The sequence below is a fragment of the Ursus arctos genome, unplaced genomic scaffold (assembly GCF_023065955.2).
Source record: "Ursus arctos isolate Adak ecotype North America unplaced genomic scaffold, UrsArc2.0 scaffold_19, whole genome shotgun sequence".
Lineage (NCBI taxonomy): Eukaryota > Metazoa > Chordata > Mammalia > Carnivora > Ursidae > Ursus > Ursus arctos.
This window is the reverse complement of record NW_026622863.1, coordinates 22,419,467-22,447,254: the sequence shown is the minus strand read 5'-3', so window position 1 is coordinate 22,447,254 and position 27,788 is coordinate 22,419,467. Positions and strand designations below refer to the sequence as shown.

Genomic DNA, 27,788 nt, shown 5'->3' with positions numbered 1-27,788 from the left:
AGGGGTGGGTAGAAGTTAGGTGAGGTACAGATGAAAGAAGATTGGCCATGAATTGACAATACCAGCTGAGGTAGGGTGATGGGAGTTGATTATTGTATTGTTTCTACTCTTGTATATATTTATATACTGCCATTAATAAAAAATTATAAAATAAGTTATATGCTTATATATGTAGAGAATATTTCTGGAAAGCTATCCAAGATATTGGTAACAGTGACTGTCTTTAGGAGAATTGGGCCAGGGCCAGGGAAGAGGGGTGGTCAAGACTCACTTTTCACTGTACAATAATTATATTATCCATAAAATAAATAAACTGAATTATTTTTAAAAGCCAAAGAAGTATATAGTTATATATTTTCTCTACCAAATAATCATCATCAGCATACAAATATGTTCTAGTATATTGTGTCTTTAAAAAATTTGTTCTTGGGGTCCCTGGGTGGCTCAGTCGATTAGATTAAGTGTCTGCCTCTGGCTCAGGTCGAGCTTGGCAGGGAGCCTGCTTCTCCCTCTCCCTCTACTCCTCCCCCTGCTTGTGCTCTCTCTCTCTGTCAAATAAATAAATAAACAAATAAAATCTTAAAAAAAAAAAAAAGAAACCCACTGAAAAACTTGTTCTTGATCCCACATCATATCCCCCAAATAATATCGCACTTCTGTGTTCTCTTTTATAGCCACATTTCTCAGGAAAGGTCTTACCTTCACTATCTCTTCTCCCTCATGTATCATTCCCTTTTCATTCCAACCCAGTCTGGCTTCCCTCCTCCCCATTCTCTCGAAATTCCCCTAAAGTGACCAATGAGTTCCATGCTGTCAAATCTAACAGACATGTCTCTGCTTGCTTAGCCTGTCAATAGCATTTGGCACAGCTGACCATTACTTCCTTGATATACTACCTTTTCTTAAATGCCAAGACACCATGTTCTTCCTTCTCTATTCAACGTCTAAACACTGAAATACCCCAAGATGAGTCTTAAACCTTCTTCTATTCTCCATCCACATTCTCTAGTTAGGTGAGTTCACCCATTGCCATCATTTTGAATATTATGTGTTTGCTAATGTCTCCCAAAATTTACAACTCTAACCCTGACCTCTCTCCTCTGAGATCCAGACTTGTATATCCAATTGCCTATTAAAAATCTCACATTTGAATGTCTAGTAAGTATTTTAAACTTAACATGCTCAAAACAGCACTCTTGATTCCCCTTCCCCAGTCTTTGTGCTCTAAATAAATAGCACCATCGTCCACCCAGCAATAACCTAAACTAAGTGTTATCTTTGAATCTTCCCTTTCCTCATCTCCCATATTCAAATTTTTTTTGCAAGTGTTGTCCTATCTACCAACAAAATACACCTTGACTCTGTCCACTTCTTTTTATCTCCACTGTCATCCTCCTAGTCCAAGCCATTCATTACCTCTTATCTGGACTACTGTAATAGGCTTCTAATGGGTGAGAGTCATATTTTAAAAATAAGTATTAGATCAGGACACATCCCTGCTTAAAATGCTTTCATGAAAACTGACAAGCTGATTCTAAAATTCTAAAAGAGAATAAAGGGCTAAGAATAGCCTAGACAACTTTGAAGGAGAATGAGGAAAGAAAAGTGAAGGAGGACATTGACTTTACCAGTTATCAAAACCTACTGTTAAACCACAGTAGTTACAAAAGCCTGATACTGGTGTAGGAATAGACAAACAGAACAGAGAGCCTACAAACAGATCCACCTTTACAAAGGAACTTAGAATATAGCAGAGGTACTATAAATAGGTTCTGAGGAAACTGGCTATCAGTATAAAAAATACAATTATACCAAATCACATATTGTATATAAAAAGAAGTTCCAGGTAGATTAGACTTAAGGTGAAGAGCAAAGCAGCAGAATTATCAGAAAAAAAAAAATGTTATTCATCAGTGTAAGGAAAAACTTCAAAACTAACACCAAAAAATCACAAATCATAAGGAAAAATAAACTTGACTACCTTAAGATGGAAATTTTTCTGCATGACAAAGGATAATTTAAACATTTATGGGAATTCTTTAGTACAGGGAAATACAACAACAACAACAAAAAAAACCCCACAAACATACAAAACAGTCTATAACTGCTCCACAAGATCACAAGACTATCCCTTTGGACATTAAAAAGGAAGTAACACTTACTACGTAGCCAGAAAATTCCAACAGTACAGAAAAGTGCAGAATAAAAGTAAAAAGCCTTTCTCCCCAAAGATGACCACTGTGATTTTTTACTTTATAGTGCATATGCCAGCACATTAATATAATTGAAAATATCTGTTTTATTGATACGTAAAAAAAAAAAAAAAGCAAATTGCCAAATAATAGATATGCTCTTATACCTTTAAAAAAATACCTATGTGTATATGTTTGTATAAGTAATGGAAAAGGTATGCAAAGAGGGAGAGGGAAGAATATTCTTTTAGTTTAGATAGTTTTGCATTGTTTGAATTGTCAGAATGAGCAGAATTTTGTTATTCAGACTGTAATAAAACAAAGAAACGAACAAAAACAAGCAAAAAAAATCTGCCATGTGCCATTACAGCTGGAGAATGTAAGGAGTACATGCCCCACCCCCAATCGAATAAAACGGAATCAACCTTTTTTTTTAAAGGCAAGGAAAGTACAAAAGTGTGTTAAACCAATAAAGCTTTTCTTATCTAACCTGTAAAATAGGAGAGCTCAAAGTAGTTTGGAAAAGCAAAAATAAACCTGAAATATCTGCATCAGTCTATTCATACACACACCAAACCACTACCTTTGGTTGGGGGTGGAGGGATTTCCAGAGGAAGGAAAGATTAATAACCTTTGTTCATTCATGTAATGTTTGTTACTAGCATGCACTAGTTTTTATAAATTTTAAATAAATAATTTTTAAACAAAATAAAACCAAATTATTTCATATCCCACAAGTAAACAGTACTAGAGGAAGCAAGAAAGGGAACTTCTTGTTATGGTTAGACTAGCACAGGCTCGGACTCAAGAGTGCTAGGTTAATAAACCCTGGCTGTGTCACTGTGGGCAGGAGGCTAAACCTAATTTTAACCCATCTGTAAAATAGGCACAATAACAGCATCTGCTTTACAGGCTTGTTATGGGGATTAAATACTGAGAGGGGGCGGGGGGGGGCAGGGAGCATTTAACACAGGGCCTGGCATTAAGGAGAGAAAAAATTTAGTAAGGGTAAAAGTTGAATTAGGAATACTGATAGCTTTTCCAACATTTCTAGTCCTTAGAAACTCAGAAAACAAGCTCTATGAATCAGAGCCCAGGTCAAAGGCGAGGTCAGCATTTACTCAGCCAGTTCTCTCAAGTGCCTTGAGACCAGCTGCTTGCTATTGCTTTCACAATTGAGGCCCCTTTCTGAGTGTCTCTTAAAAAGAGGCCACACATCCGGATGGATCAAAGAAATGGCTAAGTTCTTGAGACGGAGACTAGACGAAGAGGGGGATTGATAAAGGAACATCCTTTACCGTTTTACCCCAAACAGGAAAAGTGCCCCCTGGGTCTGAAATTTCAGAAAATGCCAAAACGAATGCCCTTCGTGCCTTCCTCAAGAGCACCGCGACCTCAAAGGCGCTTCTCAGCACGTCCCTTCTCCCGCCAATGCCCCTTTTGGGGCTCCGTTTCCTTCCACTAGCTCAGACTCTGTCCAGTTCTGTGTTTCCAGCCGCAGTGTCCCGTTAGTCTACTTTCTCCTCCACTTCAGACTCCGTTCGTCTCCCTCAATTCCTCGCCCTCCTCCCAGACTCTCAGGTTACTTCACGTTCTTCACCTCCACCTCAGTGTGACTCTTCTGCCTCAATAACCCCTCTCTTCCTCAAGGACCGCTCCACCGCCGCCATTCCTCCGCGTTTACCGCAGGTTCCCCCACCTCTACCTCAGTTTTCTCCCCTCAGCCTCAGACCCCACGCTCCCCGCCCAGGTCCTCCCCGCCTGGCCCTACCGGGCTGCTCCAGAGTCAGCGCCCCCAGGCGGCGGACGCCTTCCTCGTCCAGATCCCACTGCTCCGCCATCCCCGCCCGCCCCTCACCTGTCTCGGTCCACGAGACAGGCTGGCGCACGCCAGGCCCCGCCCCCCGCCGCAGGCCCCGCCTCCCGCGCGTGCAGTCGATCTCCTCGGCCGTTAGTGCGGTGATCGCGCGCCTGCCTGCCCGCCTCAGGAGTCTCGACCATGGTATGGATCCCGCCCTGGCGGGGGCGCCAAAACCACCAAACCGGGGAATGGGGAGGCGATGTAGCCAAGGATTAAGGCTACGGGGTTAGGGACCTGGCTCTGGGACATGGGGTGGGATATGGCTCCAGTTTTGAAGGGTTTGGGGACTGGCTCTGAGGGATTGGAAGAATGCGCCTGTTTTGAAGGATGAAGTGTTCTAGTTCTGAGGTTTTGGGGGACTTCAGTTCCGAGAGGTGGAGGTGTGCCTCTTGAAGAGGTGAAGCTCTTCATGTCTCAGCGTTTGGAGCTGTTGACTCTGAAACAAGGCAGTGGCTGGCAGGTGAATGGTGGGGGAGGGGGGGAGGTGTCCAGGTCTGAAGGAGTGGGGTAGGGGTGGGGGCGGGGGCAGCTGAGGGAGCCCCAGATCTGAACCGTTGGTGAACTTGGCTCTGAGGGGTCGAAGTCCTGTCTTTAGATCATGAGGTGGTTCTAGGTCTGAAATTGATTTGGAAGGTGCTCCTTTGGGAGGGAGGATCAGTGCGGAAAAGAGAGATACTCTTTGGAATGGGTTGGAGATGATTATGCTAGCGCTACCCTATTTCCTGTAGTCAGTCTGGCAAGAAGCCTTTTGTCCTTCAAATACTACAGGTCCCCAAGCTTGACTCTCACCGAGGGCTCTCCCCAGGCTGGGATAGTTCTAACAAACTCTTGTGCAGTCTTCGGAAAGAAAACTCTAGAAAGAATAGCCACATCCTTAACCCCTACCCTCACTCCAGCAGGCATCTCTTTTGAGAGCCCACCTGTGGATGGGACATGTATGTGTAAGAAGGAGGCAAACTCTTGAGCCAAGACACTCTTGTCAAAGACTATCCTTAATAAGAAAAGAGGACTGAAAACAGAACTGTGGCTCACTTTCCAGGAGTGGGTTTTCTTCGGCAGTCAAAATCTGCAATAGTAGGAGCATTTACACTGAGCTATCAACCAGCTAGTCACCTTTAAGAACAGAAAGCAAAATCAAGAGTTCTTGCGTATTTATGCTTTCTGGTCTGGGTGGGTCCCTTATTTACCATCAGCTTGTCCTGCTCAGTTGTAGGCATTTTTTAAGGGGCCAGGACTCAAAAGCCTAGATTAGTTCATTAGATTGGCTTTTCTTACTCAGCTTCTGTGAACCATGACACCATTTAAAAATTTGTAATCTTTCTCATGGCCCCTTTAACTCCTCTAGCCTCAAATGTAGCATATATAATTGCTCTTCTTTACATCTGAATATTTAGACCAGGTTATTATAAGAGAAAGGAACTCCACCCACTTCTTTGTTGCATGCATTTATTTTCCTTCCTCAGCTGTCAAAATAGAAGATGCAGGTTTTGTTGAAGTGGGCCTTTCCTCTCTTGAGCAACCACCTCTTACTTTAACATTCTTCCCCCCACCAACATTTTAATGCAAATTTTAAAAGATTCAGAAAGGTTGAAAGAACTATATACTCACTGCTTGGATTCTACAGTGGACATTTTGCTGTGTTTTATCACATGTCCATTTATCCATCCCTTACCAATCCATGTTGGTTTTTTGACGCATTTCAAAATGTTATAAATATCAGTACATTGCACCCCAATTGCTTCAGCATGCATAATTTTTACTTAGAATTCAGAATTGTTTTATGGTTCCTTTAAGGTAGAATTTTATATACTATTTACCATCTTTTAAATTTTGTTTACAAGAGTAGTCCTTGTTGAGTGTTTATTTTAAAATCTGATACAGATGGTTTGTATGTTCATATGTTCTACTTTCCTATAGTATTGATAAGCTAGGTCATCTTGAAGCAAAATAGTTCACTTATATGAATAGATAACCTTGAACTTTTAACAATGAGCTGAGGAAGGTTAATGATCTTTGCTGCCTTTGTATATACAAAAAGGAAACCACAACATCCAGCTATTCTGCTATGGCTTCAGTAATGTAATGTCTCTGCAGGTATGATCCCAAGAGAGCTCTGCATGCACTCAGAGGGGTAGGGAGTGCCTCCTCATAACTCTCTCTCTTTTTTTTAAGATTTTATTTATTTATTTATTTATTTATTTACTTATTTATTTATTTATTAGAGAGAATGAGAGAAAGAGCAGGGGGAGGGGCGGGGGGGGTAGGGAGAGGAAGAAGGAAAGAATCCCAGACCGACTCCTTGCTTAGTGCAGAGGCCAATGTAGGGCCTCATAACTCTCCATTTTAAATGGCTTTATTAAGAAATAATTCCCATACTACGATTTACCATTTAAAGTTTACAGTTCAGTGGTTTTTAGTATATTCACAGAGTGTGCAACCAGTACCACAATCAATTTTACAACATTTTCATTATCTGAAAAAGGAATTCCATACCTGTTACTACTAGTCACTGCCCATTTCCCCCACAACCCCTCTAGCCCTAAGCCACCACTAATCTACTCTGTAAATTTGCCTATTCTGCACATTACACATAGATGGAATCATGAAATACGTGGTCTTTTGTGTCTGGCTTCTTTCACTTAGCATATTTCAAGGTTTCCTCTGAGTTGTAGCATGTATCAGTACTTCCTTTTTATTGACAATATTCCATTGTATGGATACACTACATTTTGTTTATTCATTCATCAATTGATCAACATTAGGTTGTTTCTAATGTTTGGCTGTTATGAATAATGCTTCTATGAACATTCATCTGCAAGTTTTTTTGTGGACATAGGTTTTCATTTCTCTTGAATTTATACCTAGAGGTGGAATTGCCAGGCTACATGTTTAACATTTTGAGGGACCACCAAATTGTTTCCCAGAGTAGCTGCACCACTTTACACTCTTGCCAGCAGTGTTAGAGAGTTCCAATTTCTCCAATCCTTGTCAACACTTGTTGTTATCTATTACTTTGATTCAGGGCATCCTACTGGGTGGGAAGTGGTATCAAATTGCAAGTTTTGATTTGCATTTCCCAGATAGCAAATGATGTTAAGTGTATTTTCATGTGCTATTGACCATTTGGAGAAATGTCTTTTTAGATTTTTTACTCCCTTTTAAATTTGATTGTTCATCTTTTTATTATTTTTGAGTTGTAAGAGTTATTTATGTAGTCTAAATACAAACTCTTTATCAGATATGTGATTTGCAAATATTTTGTTCCATTAAATAGGTTGTCTTTTTGCTTTCTTGATGGTGTCCTTTGAAGCACAAAAGTTTTTAATTTTGATGAAGTTTTATTTGTTTCACTTGTGCTTTTTGTATCTCATCTAAGAAGGCATTACCTAATCCAAGATCATGAGGATTTTGTGTTTTCTTCTAAGAGTTTTTTATATTTTTAGCTCTTATTTTTAGGTTTGGTCCATTTGGTGTTAATTTTTGTGTATGGGGTGAGGTAGGGGTCTAACTTTTTTATTTTTTTATTTTATGCATGTGGATGTCTAGTTGTCCCAGCACCATTTTTTGAAAAGGCCATCCTTTACCCATTGGATTGCCTTGGCTCCCTTGTCAAATTCAATTAACCATAAATGTAAAGGTTTATTTCTGGACTCTCAATGGTGTTCCGCTTATCCATATGTTTTCCTTATACCAATAGCACACTATTTTGATTACTATAGCTTTTTAGTAAGTTTTAAAAGTGGGAAGTGTGACTCATCAAATTTTGTTCTCCATGGGGCGCCTGGGTGGCTTAGTCGGTTAAGTGTCTGACTCTTGATTTCAGTTCAGGTTATGATCTCATGGGTCATGGGATCAAGCCCCACCTTGGGCTCCGAACTCAACAGGGAGTCAGCTTGAGATCTTCTCCCTCTGGCCCTCCCCTCACTCTCTCTCCCGAATTAATTAATTAAATTAATTAATCTTTAAAAAATTTTTTTTTGTTCTCCTTTTTCAAGAGTTGGGGTTTGGGTTTTTTTTTTGTTTTTTTATTTTTTTACTATTTGGGGTCCCTTGTATTTCCATATGAATTTTAACATCAGCTTGTCAATTTTTGCAAAAAAAAAAAAGTCTGGAATTTTCACTTGGACTGTGTTCAATCAATCTGGAGAATATTGCAATCTTAACAGTATTAAATCTTCTGATTGGCAAACGAGATGTTTTTCCATTTACTTAAGTCTTTTTAAAATTTCTTTCAACTGTGTTTTGAACTTTTCAGAGTACAAGTATTTCTTCTGTTAAATTTATTCCTAAATATTTTGTTCTTTTTGATATTATTGGAATAGAATTGTTTTCTTAATCTCATTTTTGGATTATTCATTGCTAGTGTATTAAAATCCAGTTGAGGGGAGCCTAAGTGGCTCAGTCAGTTAAGCATTTGACTTTTGATTTTATCTCAGTTCATGATCTCAAGTTTGTGAGATCAAGCCCCTCAACAGGCTCTGTGCTGGGTGTGGAGCTTGCTTGAGATTCTCTCTCCCCCTCTCCCTCTGTCCATCCCCCCACTCTTGTGCACTCTCTCTTCCTCTCAAATAAATACATAAATAAATAAAAATACAATTAATATATATCTTTCACCCCTGTTGAGCTCATTTCTAATAAATTCCTAGTGAATTCCTTGGGATTTTCTATATGCAAGATCACATTGTCTGCAAATAGAGATAGTCTTACTTCTTCCTTACAATATGGATGCTTTTTATTTCTTTTTCTTGCATAGCTCTGTTTTCATTCTCCTTTTAGGAGGAGCCTGGCATGCCTCATGAATCAGCAGAGGATTTGTTTCATTTCAACGTTGGGGGCTGGCATTTCTCAGTTCCCAGAAGCAAACTTGCTCAGTTTCCAGACTCCCTGCTATGGAAAGAGGCTTCAGCCTTGACCTCTTTGGAAAGCCAGAGGCTCTTCATCGACAGAGACGGTTCCACATTTAGGCACGTGCACTATTACCTCTACACTTCCAAACTCTCTTTCTCCAGTTGTGCAGAACTGAACTTACTCTATGAGCAAGCACTGGGTTTGCAGCTGATGCCTTTGTTGCAGGTAAGATACTCTTGTCTTCTAGAAGTGATCAGTAACATAGGCCTTATATCAATCACTAGGTGTTGTGTCCTTTCATATATTGGTTGCTGAGATGACCCTCTTCATGGGGAAGTGTGATGAATGAGTTCAAGTAATAGATAAACTGAATAAAGGATTTCATCCTGATTCTGCCTTACCTATACCAGTAGCCACCACAGACCCAGGATGGGACTTAACCAACTGCTGAGTTGGTTCCTTGACTCTTGGAAATCCTATTTTAACATTCTTCTTGAATGTTAATTTTTCTCCAAACTACAGAAACCATTTCTATGGCTTATCTTAAGTTGTTTATTCTTAGTTTTTGGACAATGATTTTTTTTAACCTAGAAAAGCTAAATATTATGACTGGAAAGGACTGTTGGACATGCTCTATATTAATCCCACTGTCTGGACAAAGTGTTGTTTACTGGATCCATCTCCATAAGCACTGACCCAGCAAGTCACAGTTCAGCTCAGCGCACTACCAACTGAGCCTCCCCAACACCTCTTAGAAGAAAATTGAAGTAGATTGTGCATATCTGGGTCATATAGGAATGAGAACATTTCACAGTGAGTGTTTTTGCAGATATTCCTTACTAAATAATTTAATGTTTTCTCTTAAAAGTTATTATATATTTGGAACTCAAAACCCTAAAAAAACCCTTAACATATTCCAACACAACTTGTTGTAGTATTTTTTTCTTTTTATTTTTTTAAGGCTACCCACCTGAAATAAAATTTTTTTTCAACTACCTCTGGAATGGAGTGCTAGAATTGATTACAAGTGGCTTCAAAATTACTTACATGGCTTGGCATGTCAAAATTGCTGATCACTCTATGCCAAAGCACCATTTTGTGGGGAAAAGGAAGGGGTCACTTGTTCATTGCAGAAAATCAAAGAGATCAAGGCAATTTTTTGAAGAACCATTTTAAAGAACACAAGCCCATTATACAAACAGTTTATAAAGCCCTTTAATTCCTTTTCTATCCTCACTTTCCAAATTGAAACAAAATCTATCTGGGAAGCAACTTCAGAATATGAGGTAGCAACTCAGAGGCCAATAAGTGGGTCCAATTCCAAAGTTCCAAGTTGTGTGAACAGTAGAATTATTTGAAAAATCATGTGGATCTGCCTCCCTAAAGATACAGTAAAACAAGTGCTTATGTTTTGGAAATAGTGTTTTCAAAGAAATAAACACTTAGGCGGGCCTAATTGAAATGATGTTTATTCTTTGAAGCAGAGTGTAAATACAGCTGGAGAATCAATAGCCATCTCAAGCAAATCACCAGCCTCACACATTTCTGTCACTTTCCCCACTACTAAGGCCTGTCCAAAAATCAGGTTCTTGCATAAATGTATGAACGCTTTCCTTGGAGAAAATGGGAGTTTTCCAATTATTAGTCTTTTCTCAGGCAGTCCACCTTAATGCATTCAGCCAGTATTTATTGAAAACATTTTGGGTACCAGGCCTTATTCCTGTGGGCTTTAAGGAAAACATGGAATGAACCAACAAAAATAAAATGTGAGCCACAGGTAATTTTAAATTTTCTAGTAGGCATATTTTTTAAAAATTAAAAAGTGACATTAATTTTAATAATATTTTATTTAACTCAATATATTTAAAATGCTATCATTTCAACATGTAATCAGTATTTTAAAACTGATATATTTTACATTTTTTGTACTAAGTCTTCAAAATCTGATGTGTGTTTTACACTTATAACACATCTCAGATTCAGATGATTGCATTTCAAGTACTCAGTAGCCACCTGTGGTTAAAGGCTACCATATGGGACAACACATATCCAAACTGTTCTAAAGTGTTGGTGTTCCTCACTGTAATATCCCTCAGATTTAGCTCCTAGCAATAAAAATGGGACTTTGCCTCCTGCTAACTAAAGTTACTATGCACTCAGCAGATTGTATATCCTACTCAGGATTTTCTGTAACACAGTAGACTTTTTTGGAAAGCCATGCAGAAGAGCCAACAAGCAGAATGAGATAGGAAGCTTCTGGAGGACAGACCCCTAGGCTCACATTGCTGCTCTACTCTTCACCCCTCCTAATCCCCCCACATTTCCACTCCTTCTTTCTCCCACCCCTCCCACCTGCCCACCCCACCTCCTTTCAGCCTGTAGCTTTGGTGTCCAAAGGGCACACTTAATACCTATTATTGTCTTGGTTCTAAGTGTAATATTTATTGTGTTTTGAGCACCAATCAAGGGCCAAACACTGGAGATATAGGAAGGAACCATATAGCCATACAATGTCAATGCTATGAAAAACAGAGAAGTGCTTCATGTGTAATAGCGAAAGAGGAGGGCATTTCTGTATTCTAGGACTTCTTGAGGTTTCACAATGTGTTTATATGATTTTCTTTTTGTGTGTATAGTTTTTTTTTTAAGATTTTATTTATTCATTTGAGAGAGAGAGAGACAGCCAGCGAGAGAGGGAACACAAGCAGGGGAGAGAAAGAAGCAGGCTCAGAGCGGAGGAGCCTGACACGGGGCTCGATCCCAGAATGCTGGGATCACTCCCTGAGCCGAAGGCAGACGCTTAACAACTGAGCCACCCAGGCGCCTGAGTGTATAGTTTTTATTCTGTCAGCCACTGCCCTTGTAGTACTGAAATTTAGGTGAAAGAACAGAACATTTACATCTAACCTGCTGTTTTTAAATGTACAGATGTGGGGCGCCTGGGTGGCTCAGTGGGTTAAGCGTCTGTCTTCAGCTCAGGTCATGATCCTCTGCCACCCCCGCCCCTCCCCCTCCCAGCTCGTGCTCTCTCTCACTCTCTCTCTCAAATAAATAAAATATTTTTAAAAAATAAAATAAAAATTAAATATACAGATGTGTAGTATGTGGAAAGGAGATAGCAAGTGACTGAGACCAGGGAAGCCACTCCTTTAAAAAGAGTGGTCAGGGCAGACCTCACTGATAAGACAACATTTGAGCAGAAACTTGCCTGAGGAAAGAGCTTCCAGGCATATGGAACAGCAAATAGAAATGCCCTGAGGTTAGAGTGACTTGGAAGAGGCAGACTCAGAGGCCACTGTCTGAGAGAATGAAAGGTAGAAAGATGACATAGGTAGCTGGTGGGGTCAGAGCAAGCTGGGGGCCAGATCTTGCAGAGTCTTATAAGCCACATTAAAGACATAGAATCTACTCTAAATGTTATAGGTAGCATCAGGAGATCCTTAAAGAAAGAAGTAAAATGATCAAATTTATGTTTAAAAAAGATTGCTGGACCTTGGGTTAAGCAATGGTTTCTCAGGTACAATACCAAAAGCACAAGCAACCAAAGAAAAAAAATAAATTGGACTTCATCAAAGTTAAAAACTTTTGTGCTTCAAAGGACACTATCAAAAAAGTGTAAAAGACAACCCACAGAATGAAACAAAATATTTGCAAATCACCTGTCTGATAAGGAACCTGTATCCAGAATATATAAAGAACTCTTACAACTAAACAACAAAAAGATAATCAAATTTTAAAATGTGCAAAGGATTTGAGTAGACATTTCTCAAAAGAATATATGCAAAAAGGCAATAAGCACATGAAAAGATGTTTAACATCATTAGCCATCAGGGAAATGCAAATGGAAACCACAATGAGATATCACTTCACACCCACTAGGATAGCTATCATCAAAAAGACAGGCAATAACAGGTGTTGGCAAGGATGTGGAGAAATTGGAATCCTCACACACTACTAATGGGAATGTAAATTTGTTTAGCTTCTTTGGAAAACAGTCTGGCAGTTCCTCAAAAAGTTAGAATTATTATGTGACCCTGTTAATTCCATTTCTAACTATATACCCAAGAAAAATTAAAACATGTCCACACAAGAACTTGTAAACAAATGTTCAAACCAGCATTATTCATAGTAGCCAAAAAGTAGAAACAATCCTTATGTTCATCAGCTGATGAATAAACAAACAAAATGTATATCCATGCAATGGAATACTATTTGTCGACAAAAAGGAATGAAGTACTGATACATGTAACAACAAGGATGAACTTCAAAACATTATGCTAAGTGAAAGAAGCCGGACACTGAGGACCATATGTTGTATGATTCAATTTATATAAAATGTTCATAATAGGTAAAGTTACAGAGACAAAAAGTAGATTAGTTGTTGCCTAGAGCTGAGGTACAGGGTAGAAAGGATAGGGTGAGCAGGATTGGCAATGACTGTTGATGGGTACAGAGTTACTTTTTAGGATGTTGAAATAGATTGTGATGTTGGTGCACAACTCTGTGAACATACTAAAACCATTGAACTGTACAATTTGAATTGGAGATTTTGTCATTCATATTATATATAAATAAAGTTATATTTATATTTATATATAATATGAATGCATTTCACATTAAATATATTTTAATAAAACTATAAAAATATCATTGACTTCTGTCCTAATATTAGACCAGGAGTCATCAAACTATAGCCTATGGATGAAATCCAGTCTACTACCTTTTTTGTACAACCTGTTAGCTAAGAATGGTTTTTACATTTTTATATGGTTGAACAAAAACCAAAAGAAAAATATTTTGTGGCGCATGAAAATTATCTGAAATGCAAAGTTCAGTGCCCATTAAGTTTTATTGGAACATGGTCATGCTCATGTGTTTATATATTGTTTATAGCTGCTCTTGAGCTAGAATACAGAGTTGAACAGTTGCAACAGGGACCATATTCTCAAAGCCTAAAATATTTACTACCTGCACTTTAACAGAAAAAATTTGCGTGAGGCACCCAAAATTTGATCTCAAAGTCATGAGTTCAAGCCCTGCAATGTGTCAACCCCTGGCCTACATTCTAATGGGGCACAGGAAAAGCAGGAAGACCAGTTAGGAGGATCCTATATTATCCAGATAAAATATAGTGGTAGTTTGGCCTAAGGTGGTAATAGTGGAGTTAGAATTGTTCAAATCTGGATATGTCTCAATGATAGAACTGGCAGGGTTTGCTAATGAATTATTATTATTTTTTAAAGATTTTATTTATATATTCGACAGAGATAGAGACAGCCAGCGAGAGAGGGAACACAAGCAGGGGGAGTGGGAGAGGAAGAAGCAGGCTCATAGCGGAAGAGCCTGATGTGGGGCTCGATCCCGTAACGCCGGGATCACGTCCTGAGCCGAAGGCAGACGCTTAACCGCTGTGCCACCCAGGCGCCCCCTGCTAATGAATTATTGATATGAATCGTTGGTAGGGTAAGAGAATGGATAACTCCTTTGTATCCTGAGCAGTAAGGCGAATGGTAGATTCCAAGGGATGTGCAGGGTTTGGGGGAGAAATCAGGCATTAAGATTTGAATGTGTTAAGTTTGAGAGGCAAGAAAAGGGTATTTATTAAACATCCAAGTGGCAATGGTGAAAAGGCAGCAGGATGTGGTCTGGAATTCATGGAAGCAATCTGATCTAGAGGTGTAATTTTGGGAGTCATCAAAGCTGATATATAAATCCATGAGCCTGGATGTTCACAGAAAAAATACAGAGTAGTCATTTCGGGTCTGTACATTAACATTATAGTGTATCCTAGAACTTTCTATGTAATTTAGGAAGTCTCCTTTGCCTAAATGTGAACTGCTTCAAGCTTCTCACAAACTATCAGCCTGGTTGAGTGTCAGCTGCTACTGCAGTGTGAAATTTCTCTTCAGGGTCACTCACCAAGGGTTCAAGGTTTTTGGCAGACTGTCAATTCCCTTTTACTTGTCCCGTTGAAGCCCACTGAGGACTTAGTATGACAGTGCATGCTACTTTTGTTTCCTTTTCCACTGCCTTCTGGGGACTTCTAAGTGTAGAAACTTAAATTATTCTGCCTATGAGCATTCTGTTACCAGCAAGCAACACAAACACACCTGCGTTCCTTGTGCTCAAGGGAGCCAGGCAGTTTTTATGTTGATCATGCAAATGATGCTTTTAAGAAAACAGGTCTCACAATAACAGGTCTCACATTTCCTATTACTCACAATGTGAAGACAGATTACCACTGTGATCTTGGAAAGGAAGATTACATAAACAGTAGATAATTATCACAACAGCACAGCTCGTTTGTGGATATATGGGTAAGTGGACAACCCTTGATATGGTGCCTGCTTGCACTGGCTCCTATCCCAACACATACACACCTACGTGCATGCATGGGCGCACATACACACACACACACACACACACACTGAAGTTCAGCCATGTCCCAGATGCCTCTCTTCACACCTTTCAACTTGCTATTTCTTCTTCCTAGAATGATCCTCCTTTAAGGTTAACCCTAAGTATGATCAAAGGAAAGCCTAGCCTGACATTTCCAGGCAGAATTTTTGTTTCTCTGCTCTCAGAGTTTTTTTCTGTCACCTATCAATGCTATTTTGTTTGGATCAGGCATTCATATATCTTTCTCCTTCACTAGCCTGTATTCTTTTCATGTTTGCATTGCTAGCCTCTCACAGTACCCAGCCTATAACAGGTGTTTAATAAACATCCAGTAAGAGAACACTGAATGATGTACCCAAGATGACCTATGAAAGTTGAATCTACTTCTGCAGGTCAGGGAACTGGAGGTGGCAGTGGGAGGGGCAGGTTTGAGATGCTGGTCGTTGTGTCTTATTTGACTTCTTTGGCTGATAGCAGCTGTCTTACACATCCTTTTATTCTACTGGCCTTGTTTCCCTTGAGCTTCAGATTGATGCTGGCCTTCCTTGTTTTTACAAGGCAGTTGGAGATTTGTGAGCTCCTCCAAGCTCCTTCCAACAGCCCACTATCAGAGTATAAGTCATCTCTGAGCGCGGTTCTACTTTGGAAAACCTCCGTTAAATCCCAGAGCTCTTACAGTAGTACATTTGTCAGCCATCTTTTGGTGACCATACCTACACATATACACACTCGCCTACAGGCCATTAGTTTCATACTGCTTCTGACTGACATATTTTTTCACTACTATCTAGGCAAAAGTAACATTAATTATCCTTGTGCTAGTAACTAGCCATCTGAATTCGGGTCTATATTTCCCTAAAGAAATCCTCCCTCTAATAACTTTCTGGGTCATAGCATGTGAATAGTAAAAGTATTCAGGCAGATAGACATGGAATTGGAGTCCATAGAGACCAGCCACATACTCTGTGGCAACTTCAGTCAACAAAGCCAAAGGACAGCTGGAAGCTAAGTTCTCTGAAATTCTCTTCACTAATTCATTACTTCATTCATTCTATGAAAATGTATTGAGGGGTGCCTGGGTGGCTCAGTAGGTTGAGCATCTGACTTCGGCTCAAGTCATGATCCTCAGGGTCCTGGGATCGAGCTCCGCGTTGGGCTCCCAGCTCAGCAGGGAGTCTGCTTCTCCCTCTGCCCCTTCCCCCACTCGTGCTCCCTTTCTCTCTCTCTCAAATAAATAAAAATGTATTGGGATCCCACAGGATCTGTTGTGGGTGCTGCAAATACAGCAGAGAACAAAACAGGCAAGATCCTCATGGTGTTGGAGGTCGTATCTACTAGGGGAGACTAACAGATGGTAAATAAATAAGTAGGTGTTATTGAGAACAATAAAGCAAAGTGAGGGGGTTAGGGAATGTGTTCTTTGGATTCATATAGCACCTAAATGGCTTCCCATGAGTAGAAGGCCTCGTGTTTCTAGAATTCAGAGCAAGGATTGACAGAGTTTAGAAAACAACCTAATTAAGGCTTCTGGGCCTAGTGCATGCAGCATGACTTGACTGGCAGGAATTGTGATCTTTTGGGATTTATTTGTATGTTTTTCTTTTTTTAGATTTGTCAAACATACCTTTCTTGGAGAAAGGCATAGCTCACACTTCACATTTGTAGAAGTAGCAAGAAATGGAGATTTCATTTCTACAAAATAGATCATTCTTCCCTCAGCTAGTACATCTCTCAAGCTGGTTGGACTGTCATACCCACCCACCCCACAGGGTATACCTGGGTACCAAATAGCACCTCCAATAAGGGAGTCCAGGCCCATCCTTAAACAGGTTGTTTTCCCAGGCAGGGACTTCCCTTTCTCAGTACATCCCTTCCACAATGGCCAATTTAGAGTTGTTCAAGGCACTGTTGTTCCCTGAGACAGAATTTCAGGATTTGAATCTGCAAATGAGATAAATGGCAGGTTCACGTTCTTCTGATGCAGTCAGCATAGCATGGGTTTCAAATGGTCTGCTGTCTCTTGCAGGCTTTCCCTGGATTTACTCTCTTTTCTTTCTACTTCACCTGACATCTTTTGATCCATCACCAGTCAAACCCAAGTTGAGACCTTTTGTCCTGTCATCCTGTCTCCCTCTTCTCCTTTATCCTTGTCCCTCTCCCCCTTAGATCTACCCTCTGGACTCTAGGTCCAAAGATGGAATCACTGCCTTCATTGCCCTCTGAACTCTCTGGGCTCTGCCCATTGTAATCCTGTGTTGGCTTTTCCTATGGTTTTGCATCCTCAGCATCTTTCTCAGTTTTTGTGAATGCAGTCTGCTTCTCTGCCAGCTCATTTTGGGCTCCCTCATGTCTCATTTTGCTTTTCTTTCCAGAGGACTCAGTTTTCTATCTCTCCATTTACATGCATTCTTTCATTTAACACAGCAATTCTGAGCACTTACTACACATTAGGTTCTAGACTAGAAGCTGGGATGCATCAAGCCAGTCCTTCCCCCAAAGCCTGAAAGGACAGGCCTGAAACCAAGCCAGGGACCCAGAGAAAGAAGTTTGGAGGGGTCTCTGGGAACAAAGGAGAATGACCCACTCTATCTAGGGGAGGCTCCAGGCTTTTCAGACAGAGAAGGGAGGAGAGAAGTGTTCTGGGAAGAGGAAATTGTATATACAAAGTTGAGGAGGCATTAGTGTCTTTGGAGTTTTATGGAGTTTAGTGTCACTGATAATGGGATGCAGACAAAAAGAATGGTAGGAGATGAAGCTGGAAAGGTAGTTTGACCACTAAGAGAAAGGAAATTAACATTTATATTATTTCCTTTAATCCTTATAACAACATCTTCCAGATTTTACTATCTCCACTTTGCATGTGAGGAGCCTGAGGCTTCTAGAGGCTTAGTGACAGATGGGAGGCAATGGGTTAAGAGCATAGACTCTAGAATTCTGGGTTCCATTCCTAGCATCTCCACTTATTTGGGGCACTGAGTACTTGTTCCCTTCTTGAGCCTTGTTTTCCATTTGCTAAAAGGGAGTGATAATAGTAAAGACTACTTGGTATGGGGAGAAGGGACATTAGGAGGATTGAGTTTAAAAATGCCTGGGTTGTGGTGTCTGGCTGGCTCAGTCAGTAGAACGTGCATCTTTTGTTCTTGGGGTTGTGAGTTTGAGCCCCATGTTGGGTGTAGAGATTACTTAAAAATAAAATCTTAAAAAAAAAAAATAAAGTGTCTGGGCAATAAATGTCAGCTCTTAAGTGACCAAGATTCAAAGGCCAGTCTGTCTGAGTTCAGGGCCCTTGTGCTTTTTGTGTATATCCAGCTGTCTCCATTGATTGTGAAGGACCTTGCATGCAATGCCAAGGAGAATTTGGATGGCCCATAGGTAGTGGGGAGCACTGAAGTTTCTTAAGATGGAGAATGGTTTGGACTCATTTGCATGCTTGAAAGATCACTGTAGGGGCGCCTGGGTGGCACAGCGGTTAAGCGTCTGCCTTCGGCTCAGGGCGTGATCCCGGCGTTATGGGATCGAGCCCCACGTCAGGCTCCTCCACTGTGAGCCTGCTTCTTCCTCTCCCACTCCCCTGCTTGTGTTCCCTCTCTCGCTGGCTGTCTCTATCTCTGTCAAATAAATAAATAAAATCTTTAAAAAAAAAAAAAAGAAAGAAAGATCACTGTAAAGAGAGGGCCTGGGGATGACAGGACCAGGACTGGGGGAGGGGAAAGAAGGAAGAGGGTGGAGCAGAGAGCACGGCATGGAGTCATAGGGCTTGCTGACTGACTAGGTGGAGATGTGGGAATATCAGTCAAGTCACAGTCCCTGCTTTAGATCCTCAATGTCTTCTCTTAACCAGGGGATATATCAAACTCCTCAGCCCAGCTTACAGAGGTTTTCACTCTCTGGCTCTTGTTTACTGCCCTGGATTCATCTCCCTCACTCCCTCAACCTCCATACACCTCAGGACCCTGAGATCATGACCCGAGCCAAAGGCAGACACTTAACTGACTGAGCCACCCAGGTGCCCCAACCTCCATATACCTCAAGTCTACAATCAAGGCACAGAGGCAGGTGCCTCAGTATATATCTCTACTTACCATCCTCCCACCTGTCCTGTCTCTCCTGTGCAGTCACTGTTTTCTTTATCCCACTTAGCACAAATACTGCCACATTATAGTAATATAATTTGTTATTATTATTATTATTGTTGCCATATCATCATCATCATTATCATCTCATTTTAATTCAGTAATCCTGTTCACCCACTGATGCAGAAACTGTTCCAGTCTCTCCATCACCTTCCTGGCACCTCATTTTTATTTCTCTTTGCCTGAGGCCAACTACTGCCTCATATGAAAACCCATCTCTCACCAGTTTCCCTCCTCAGGATAGCTGACAGCTTGACATAGAAGCTAAAGTTGTGTGCAATCCTGAGCAAAGAGGAACAAGAAAGCTTACATTTCCTTCCAACGCTGTGGAAAGAAATTCTAGGGTTCCTGGAACTCCTGAAACTTCAAAAACGATGCTGGCCTTTAATCTCAGTTTATATAAATTGTTGGTTTTCTTGTCTCTTCTCAGCTTTCCTCCAAGCGGAGAGCTCCTTGAGTCCAGGCACAGTATCTGTGGCCCTGGTGATACACAAGCATTTCTCGAATGAATGAATGACACTCTCTTCTGGTGTTTCACACACACACTGTTCCTCCCTCCCATTACTTAGTGCTCCCAGAAAGAACTCCCCATGACCCTGACATTTTCCAGTCCTTCCACAAATCCAACAGTCACCCAAAATGAGGAAGATTCTCCCATTTCTAGTTCCCTCCTTTTACAGACCTAAGCCGTTCTGCGGGTGCAGTTTATAGCCATGGCCACCAGAGGGCACTTTCAAAGCTCGGGCTTCCTATGAGCAGCTTCACAAGAGCTTCACCTGTGTAATTCAGCTTAGAAGCAGGTTCTTTTATTAGTTTCATACTGAATCTAAGGTGTTTTGTTGATTTTGAGGCTCTTAGAGAAAGAAATTGTCATATGGTGCCTTTCAGCAACTACTTTTCTAGTTATGTCCAGCAATTTCTTGGGAAAATGCTATTGTCTTCTGGAGTAGGGAGAGGAAAAATGGGTTTGCTGTTATGATACTCTGCCCCCTATACAGGCCTTTCGAGGGAGAATGGGTCCTTGAGCAACGGGCAGCACCAGCCTACCTTCTGCTTTGAGCTTCAGCTCTGTCTATCTGGCGTGCTCCAGCTTATGTACCCACCCCTAGTCACCTGCTCCATCAAGTGGAAAAGCTCTGGACGTGGAAGACTGCTTGAGCAAGTCACAAATCCTTTAACCTCAATTGCTTCATCAGTAAAATGGGACTGCAGACATTTACCACATCCATCTCACAGAGCTGTGTCAGGGTAAACGAGCAAACGTCTATGAAAGTGCTTTGAAAAATGTGGTACCCTGTGCCACATCCAAGTCCCTGCTTAGATCATGTTCCAGGATTAGGATGAACACAAATAAGCAGATCACAACAAGTATACAAGTTGTTGAGGGGAAATGGTAGAAAATCTTCAGTTTTTAATGGTTAAATATAAATTACTCTTTAGCTTAAATAAGATAAATTTGTTAGTCAGCATAAAATTATAACCCAAAAAAAGATTGTTTCAAAAATCAGAAGATAGTCCATGAAATTTTGAATATCAGCATATCATCTCGTAGACCTAAATTTTTACATTTTTGTGCGATCGACTAAATTTATTTCAAAACACTTTATCAAAGTAAGTCACATGCTATTTTTCCTGGTATTTTGCCCTAGAACTGGTAGATAATTATGCAATTTAGAATTTTCAAGGCAGTAATTTTCTGTATCTAACAGACTCTAGATAATCTGAAGGAAGGGAAACACCACCTACGTGTACGGCCTGCAGACATACCTGTTGCTGAGAGAGCATCTTTGAACTACTGGCGGACATGGAAATGTATCAGCAAACCCTCAGAATTTCCTATAAAAAGCCCCGCCTTCACAGGTATACCCACAGGCTGACCCTTTCTGTAGCCCACACCAGCTTCCCTTCTCCTCACCCTAATAGACGTGGCTTCCATCCAGAGAGTACTCTGATTGCTGAACTAGTTTTAGATGATCTTTCTACCTCTCCATCATCTTCTTTGATCTTGTACCCTGCCACATGCCCTCTCCAAGGCTGCTTACCCCCTGGAACTAAACATCCTCTTCCACATTCATTCCTCTGCATACTGGTTTTACTTGGGCAAGGCTGGGCTGCATTCTGCCCCCTCCTAGTAGTCAGAAAACTCCACCAACCTTTCATGTCACTTCTAATTACCGCATAAGAAGGGTCCCCAAATGATTACTGTCTGATGGGTGACTTGCAGTATAGATTGGCCTGAGATACCAAAACAGCCATTCGTGATTATTGATGGGTTTTGAGCTTCCAAGAGAGTCAAAATAATCTATTTTGTCACAATGGGTCACAATGGTTGGTTTGATCAATTAGAAACAACCAGATAGGTAACAAGTATGAATTTAATGACCTTTAGTACCTAAGCCAAAATGTTACAATATGTCCTCCTGCCCTTCATTGTAGGAAAAATAGATGTGCATGTCCTTCTCCCACCATACTCCTGTGTTTGGTGTTAGGGTTACATCTGCGGGCAGGGAGGGGGAAAGGAGGCACCTGGCATGACCATCTCTGGGGTGATCTCCCCAGCTTCCTCCAGGACCCTGGGATCAGTGAGAGCCCTGGCCTCTGAGTGGTGGTGATGCCCCTCTGCACATTCTCTTCCAGGCCTACATGATAAGGCACCTTTGGGACTCATGGACACACCATTGTTAGACACAGAAGAGGAAGTACACTACTGTTTTCTGCCCCTAGACCTAGTGGCCAAGTATCCAAGCCTGGTGACTGAAGACAATCTGCTGTGGCTGGCTGAGACTGTGGCCCTAATCGAGTGCGAGTGCAGCGAGTTCCGCTTCATTGGTGATTGCTCTATCCTGGGGGTGGGGGGCTGATAGGGCCTATCCACCCCTCCCCATCCCACATCCCATGGAGGCTCAGCTTGGTGCTTAGGGCATTAGGAGCTTCCTTAGGCTGAGGTGGTGGAAGCATGACAGAGCCTTCTGGAAGGCAAGCAGATTCCTGGCATTAGACTCCCACGAACCTCAGGGCTATTTTATTCCCTGTGCATTTGGGGATGGCGTGGGGGTAAAGGGTCACTGGAAGCTGCCTGCAGTGATCGGGGCCACAGGTATTGGTGTGAAGGGCAAGGACCTGAGCCGGGCTCAAAAGTCAGCTACTCTCTAGCTTATCTTTATGTGTCCATCTGGGTGGGCTCCAGCCTCAGTTCCTCTCACCATAAAATGAGGAAATAGGGTTTCCTATTCCTATTCCTTTGTTTCAAAGAATGGTATCTACCTGCTCTCATATCCGCTAAATCCAGAACAAAAGAGAAAGAGGGTGTCTGGTGAAAGGTTCCCCAAAATCATTATAAAATTGTCTGCTTGAGCTAGTGGCCTAAGGAGGGAGATCTTCAACCTGGACAAAGAGAACTTCTTTCCCCCCACCCTAGGACACACTCTGGTCAGGGGGTGGACTGAGTGAACTCTTTGATTCCAAGATGCTGTTGCTGCCTAGAATGAATACGGCAGGAAACACCCAAGTTGTACGGGGGCCCAAATGCTTGGAACCCCAGCCATTCCTTATAGTCACCTAGAAAGTTGTCTTGATGTGCTTCTGAATCTCCAAGTTGATTCACACAGGACGTTAGCGTTGGCTCCATCTCTGCCTCCCACACTGCAATCCAGGCAGGGACAAACTGCCAAGTGCCACCTGCCAGCTCAGCTCAGCTGGGCCCTTCCTCTGTAAGCGGCAAGACAACTCCCTCTTTTGGAATGACCTGCTCTTGGGTCAAGACTCACAGGGTAAGTCTCAAGGCCAGTATGTTCACCAGGAGGGCCTGGCCTGGAAGCCCCAAGCCAGGCCAAGGGAGGCCACACCCATGGACTCAAACACAGGAAAACAAAGTAATTTGGGGTCTTTCACCTTGAAACCACAGACTCAAAGCTAATCTAACCAGGTATGTTTAGAAATTGTTTCAGAACAAGGAGAGCCTAGGATATATTGCAGTACTACAAACCTGCAAAAAACCTGGACCTACAATTGAATCAGAAATAACCTCCTTAGCCAATTTTGTTTCCCTTTGCTTTTCAAGTGAATTTTCTACGCTCACAGAAGATTTTACTACCAGATAATTTCTCCAACATAGATGCGTTAGAAGCAGAAGTGGAAATTCTGGAAATCCCTGAGCTCACTGAAGCTGTAAGATTGTACCGGATGAACATGGGTATGTCACCAGGGGGACCTTGCCCTCCCCTTGACATTCTGGGGCAGTCCATGCTTGAGCTGGAAAAGCCAAGAACAAATGTCTCCCCTCCCTCCCACAACCACTTTGGTCTTTGGGCAGTGGTGAGAGAGGCAGGTGTTTTGGCTGACTTAGAATATGAGAAGAGCAATTTCAGCCTGAAACCTTGTGTGCCCTCTGGCTGCTCCGCCTCCCCACGGGGCTGTAGGTAGCTCGGCCCAGCCTGGGTGGGGAAACCAGGCCTGAATGTCCTAGAGAGGGAGGCTGGGCCCAAGGGCAAGCTTCACAGAGGTACAGTGGCTCTGCCCTGCTGGTGGAAGTGGTGAGCACCTGGGAACTTGCAGCACCTGGCAGCCACTGCCATCCTTCCCCTTCCAGGCATAGCTGGAGGGCATGGGAGACTCTCAGGCAGATTCTCCCTTAGTGCTTCAGTTCTCTCACCACCCCCAAATTCCCTTGTTTCCCTACTTCACAACCTCCGGCTGCTGTGCCTGTCTGCCTGCTTCTGATACTTCCTGACCCAGGTCCAATCCAGGCCTTCATGCTCGCAGTCCTACTTCATTCTAGTTTCCTCCTCACGTGTTTTATTTGCCTTTCATCATCCCCTTTCCCAAATCCTGTACATGTATGGAAGCTACTGTGCACGTGGCAGGGCACTAGCTACCCCAGCGTGGCCTCAGCTGGCATGCTGAGATTGTAGAGAACTGTCATGCACATGTGGAGTTTGGCCTGTGCATCACCAGACATTTACCCATGGGAATCAGGTCTTTCCCTGTGTTTAGACCCAGCTCTCCCAGCCTCATCCCCAGGCAAAATGGGAGTTCAGTCCTATCTGCAACAAGTGGCATCCTGCAGAAGGTCTCAGGAGCCTGTTCCTGGATCTTACAATCCCTTAAGAAAGGGTGAGTTCAAATCCCTCCTTCAAGGGCTTCTGTTTCTCAGACAACATGGGTCCTTGAGAGATGAGGACGGCAGTGCCTATTCCACAAGAACCATGTGAAGTTGGAAGGAAAGCATGTTTGCAGTCAGGCTCTGTAAACCATGCAGCAGCCCTCAAATACAAAGCCTGGTTTTTGCCTTTTAGAAAGCACATAACTAAGGGAAACAGCTCTAGTAGCCTTGGAGATGGGCAAAGTTGCCCTCAAACCCCAGCTCTGCCCCACGCAGCTTTGCAGTCTGGGGCAAGGTTCTTAATTAGCCTCTCAGGATAGTTTCCTCATCTGTGATATAAGGATGGCATGACCCCTCCTATAGAGTCGCTCAGAGGATTGGAAATGATCCATGAAAATCACCCAGCAGCTTGCCTGCTGGCCCATTGTTGCCACTGGGATAGGATCCTGTAGATTGTGCATTGTGCCCACTGCAGTAGAACAAGGTCCTGCCCACGAGCCAGCAACCCAGATACCGAATCTGAAAGTAACACCACATAGTTTGTCTCTGGGGGAAATTCTGCCTGGAGCGACAGGGGCTATGAATCTGAGACGCCTGTGATGCACATCAGGTTCTGTGTTATGGTTGCCGATCCTTCCCCACAGATGATTAGAGCAGAGCTTGGAACTAAGGGAGATTCCGGAAGAATCTGAGGCCAGACGGCTGGTCTACTGAAATTTCTGAAATTCCCATGTTAATGATACAGCAAATTAATCCCCCCCAGCCCTACCTCCTAACAAATAACTTTGACCTCTAAACCTAACTATTAGAAAAATTATACTGATTTTGAGAGGATTCAGATTTGGCTGTGCAAGGAAATAAGCTCCCTCTAAGCTTCCTTGGTACTAATTCAAGGCAGCAGTAGGAAGCGAGACCCAAAGCTTCTAATAGAGTTATGACCATGAGGGGTCTAGGAGTCACCCCATTCTCACCGGCACAGGTGGCTGTTCCCGGACCTCTTGTCCTCCCCCAAGCCCTGGGAAGGGGGTCCGTGCAGCAGGCCTGGAGTCTGTGAAGCCGTTGTACATGATGGCCCTGGGTCTGCTTGTCAAGTACCCAGACTCCGCACTGGGACAGCTCCGCATCGAGAGCACGCTGGACGGCAGTAGACTGTACATCACAGGGAACGGGGTCCTCTTTCAGCATGTCAAGTAAGGCCCTCCTCAGAGAGCAGCTTGGTTCCACTCAGGCTGGTCTTTGCCTTTCCTCAGGAACCAACCTGGGGCCCTGTCCATGAGCCAAAGGGAAGTTGTGTCCTTGGGGGCAAACCCATCATTTTAGCTAGACCCACCACCACCACAAAACTCGGCCTTAGAGGAGAGGACTAATGCCAAGTACAAAGGTTCCCAAGGTTCAAAGGCTTCAGACAGCTTCATACTTCTGTTTTCTGCAATCCATTGCTGCTTTTAGCCCTGTTCTAGGTCTGAGATGACCAGGCCACAGTCACAACCCTCAGGATGCTAGATAATTCCCCTGCCATGCAGACCTTTCTACAAAGGTCCTCCCCCCATCCCACAACCCTTGGGAGGCTTGCTGGACACACAGAAAGGCCAGAACTGGGGGTGAGCTCCAGAAGCCAAGCAAGGCAGTCTTTACAAAGGAGGTTAAAACTGGCCTTTGTCTTGGGGGATGAACTCTTGAATGTCTCCATTAGTGCAGGAGCATGGATTCTAATCCTGTTTTATAGAAAAGTAAACTGATGTTCAGAGTGGAGCAACTCTCTTAGGGTCACAAAATATATTGGTACCAAAACTAAACATAGAAGTGGGTTTTCCTGAGCCCCTAGGAAGAAAGTTAACCAACCCTGGGGGTTTTGGGCCTTTGCGGCCCACACCATCCATCTCTCCCAGAGATGTCCCATCCCTGATGTCACAGAGGGCAAAGCTAAGTGCCTTTGGAGGCAGGGGGTTGATGTTCAGACCCCCAGCCTCTTTCCTAGACACACAGGGTATTAGTAATCTCCCAAGACCATGGCGGGCTGCCATGTCGTGGCTGAGGTGTCATGGGCAGATGATTATGGGGGCAGGATGGGAGTGGCTGGGCCCGGCCTGGCTTCTAGAACCTTAGGCAGAGCCTAGAAGCTTACAGTTAGTTGATGTAGAGGACTTTGCTGAAGTAGGTCAAACTCAGCTCCAACATGATGAGCCTGTGTGTCCAAGTTCAGTCCCCACGAGACATCACCAGATTTCTGGTTAAAGCAGGAAATGATGTAGTGGCCACGAGGTTTGAGCCAGTGGAAGGGGCAAGGCATTCTAGATGTGAAAAGTTGGCAAGCTAGACTCCCTTGGGGTGCAGTGCTGAGGTTCTAACAGGCCTTTCCTCTGGGCAGGAACTGGCTGGGGACTTGTCGGCTGCCCCTGACTGAGACTATTTCCGAGGTATACGAGCTCTGTGCCTTCCTGGACAAGAGGGACATCACCTATGAGCCAATGAAAGTGGCCCTGAAGACTCATCTGGAGCCAAGGACTCTGGCACCCATGGATGTGCTCAGTAAATGAGAATGCTTCTTTATTTGAATTTAGCATCAGAGGAGGGCTTGGGTATTGTAAAGGAAAGTCAAGGCTGGCCAGGGCCAGGCACTGTAGATGGAAGAGGAGAGGAAAGCCAACATTAGTAGGTTTTCCTAGAGGGAAACTTTCATGTTAAGGTACCCCTCCTCACCTCAAGCCCATGAGTAGCCTCGAGTAGTACAGACTGGGCAGTACAGACTGACCTCAGTATGGGGCCACATGGATCTCCAAGGGTATGACTGCTCTGGCTCTGAGAGCTGACATGCTGTGTCCATTTGATCCCCATAGCCATCCAGGGAAGAACAATCTCTGGGTCCATTTAACAGATGAAGCAGAGGCTCAGGGAGGTAACTTGCTCAGATTACACAATGAGATAGTGATCGAGCTCGAGTTTGAATCTGAGTCCAAAACTAATGTTTTCACCGGCTGCTCTATAACCTTTTATTAACAAAAAGTTTTTAGATCAAGTTTCCACTGTATTCTGTCATTCAGCAATAGTCAGCATTTATTGAGCACCTACCATATATCAGGAAAGAAGTAGACACTAAGAGTAAAACGGACCCAGTCCTTATCTTAATGGAGTTCACAATCTAATGATATACCTCTTAGTTCTTGATTATATAACTTAGTTATATACCCTTTACTCATTACAAAGCTCATTAGAAACTGGTTCCCGAAAATCAGAACAAAGCCTAAGTCCAGTCT

The 27,788-nt window shown here is 42.6% G+C and overlaps 2 protein-coding genes across 2 annotated transcripts in view; one reads left to right on the top strand and one right to left on the bottom strand.

The window, feature by feature from the left end:
• Positions 1–4,040, bottom strand: part of LRRC36 (leucine rich repeat containing 36) — a 39,198-nt gene extending 35,158 nt beyond the window's left edge. Inside the window, exon 1 of the mRNA XM_026494998.4 lies at positions 3,964–4,040. Coding sequence (XP_026350783.3) covers positions 3,964–4,033 — 70 coding nt within the window. The 5' untranslated portion in view covers positions 4,034–4,040. The remainder of the gene's footprint in view (positions 1–3,963) is intronic.
• An 86-nt stretch (positions 4,041–4,126) lies between these two features.
• KCTD19 (potassium channel tetramerization domain containing 19) overlaps positions 4,127–27,788 on the top strand; it is a 30,042-nt gene continuing 6,380 nt past the window's right edge. The window contains exons 1-7 of the mRNA XM_044382445.3: positions 4,127–4,194; positions 8,830–9,126; positions 21,143–21,293; positions 22,071–22,262; positions 23,494–23,625; positions 25,514–25,724; positions 26,903–27,063. Coding sequence (XP_044238380.1) covers positions 4,192–4,194; positions 8,830–9,126; positions 21,143–21,293; positions 22,071–22,262; positions 23,494–23,625; positions 25,514–25,724; positions 26,903–27,063 — 1,147 coding nt within the window. The 5' untranslated portion in view covers positions 4,127–4,191. The remainder of the gene's footprint in view (positions 4,195–8,829; positions 9,127–21,142; positions 21,294–22,070; positions 22,263–23,493; positions 23,626–25,513; positions 25,725–26,902; positions 27,064–27,788) is intronic.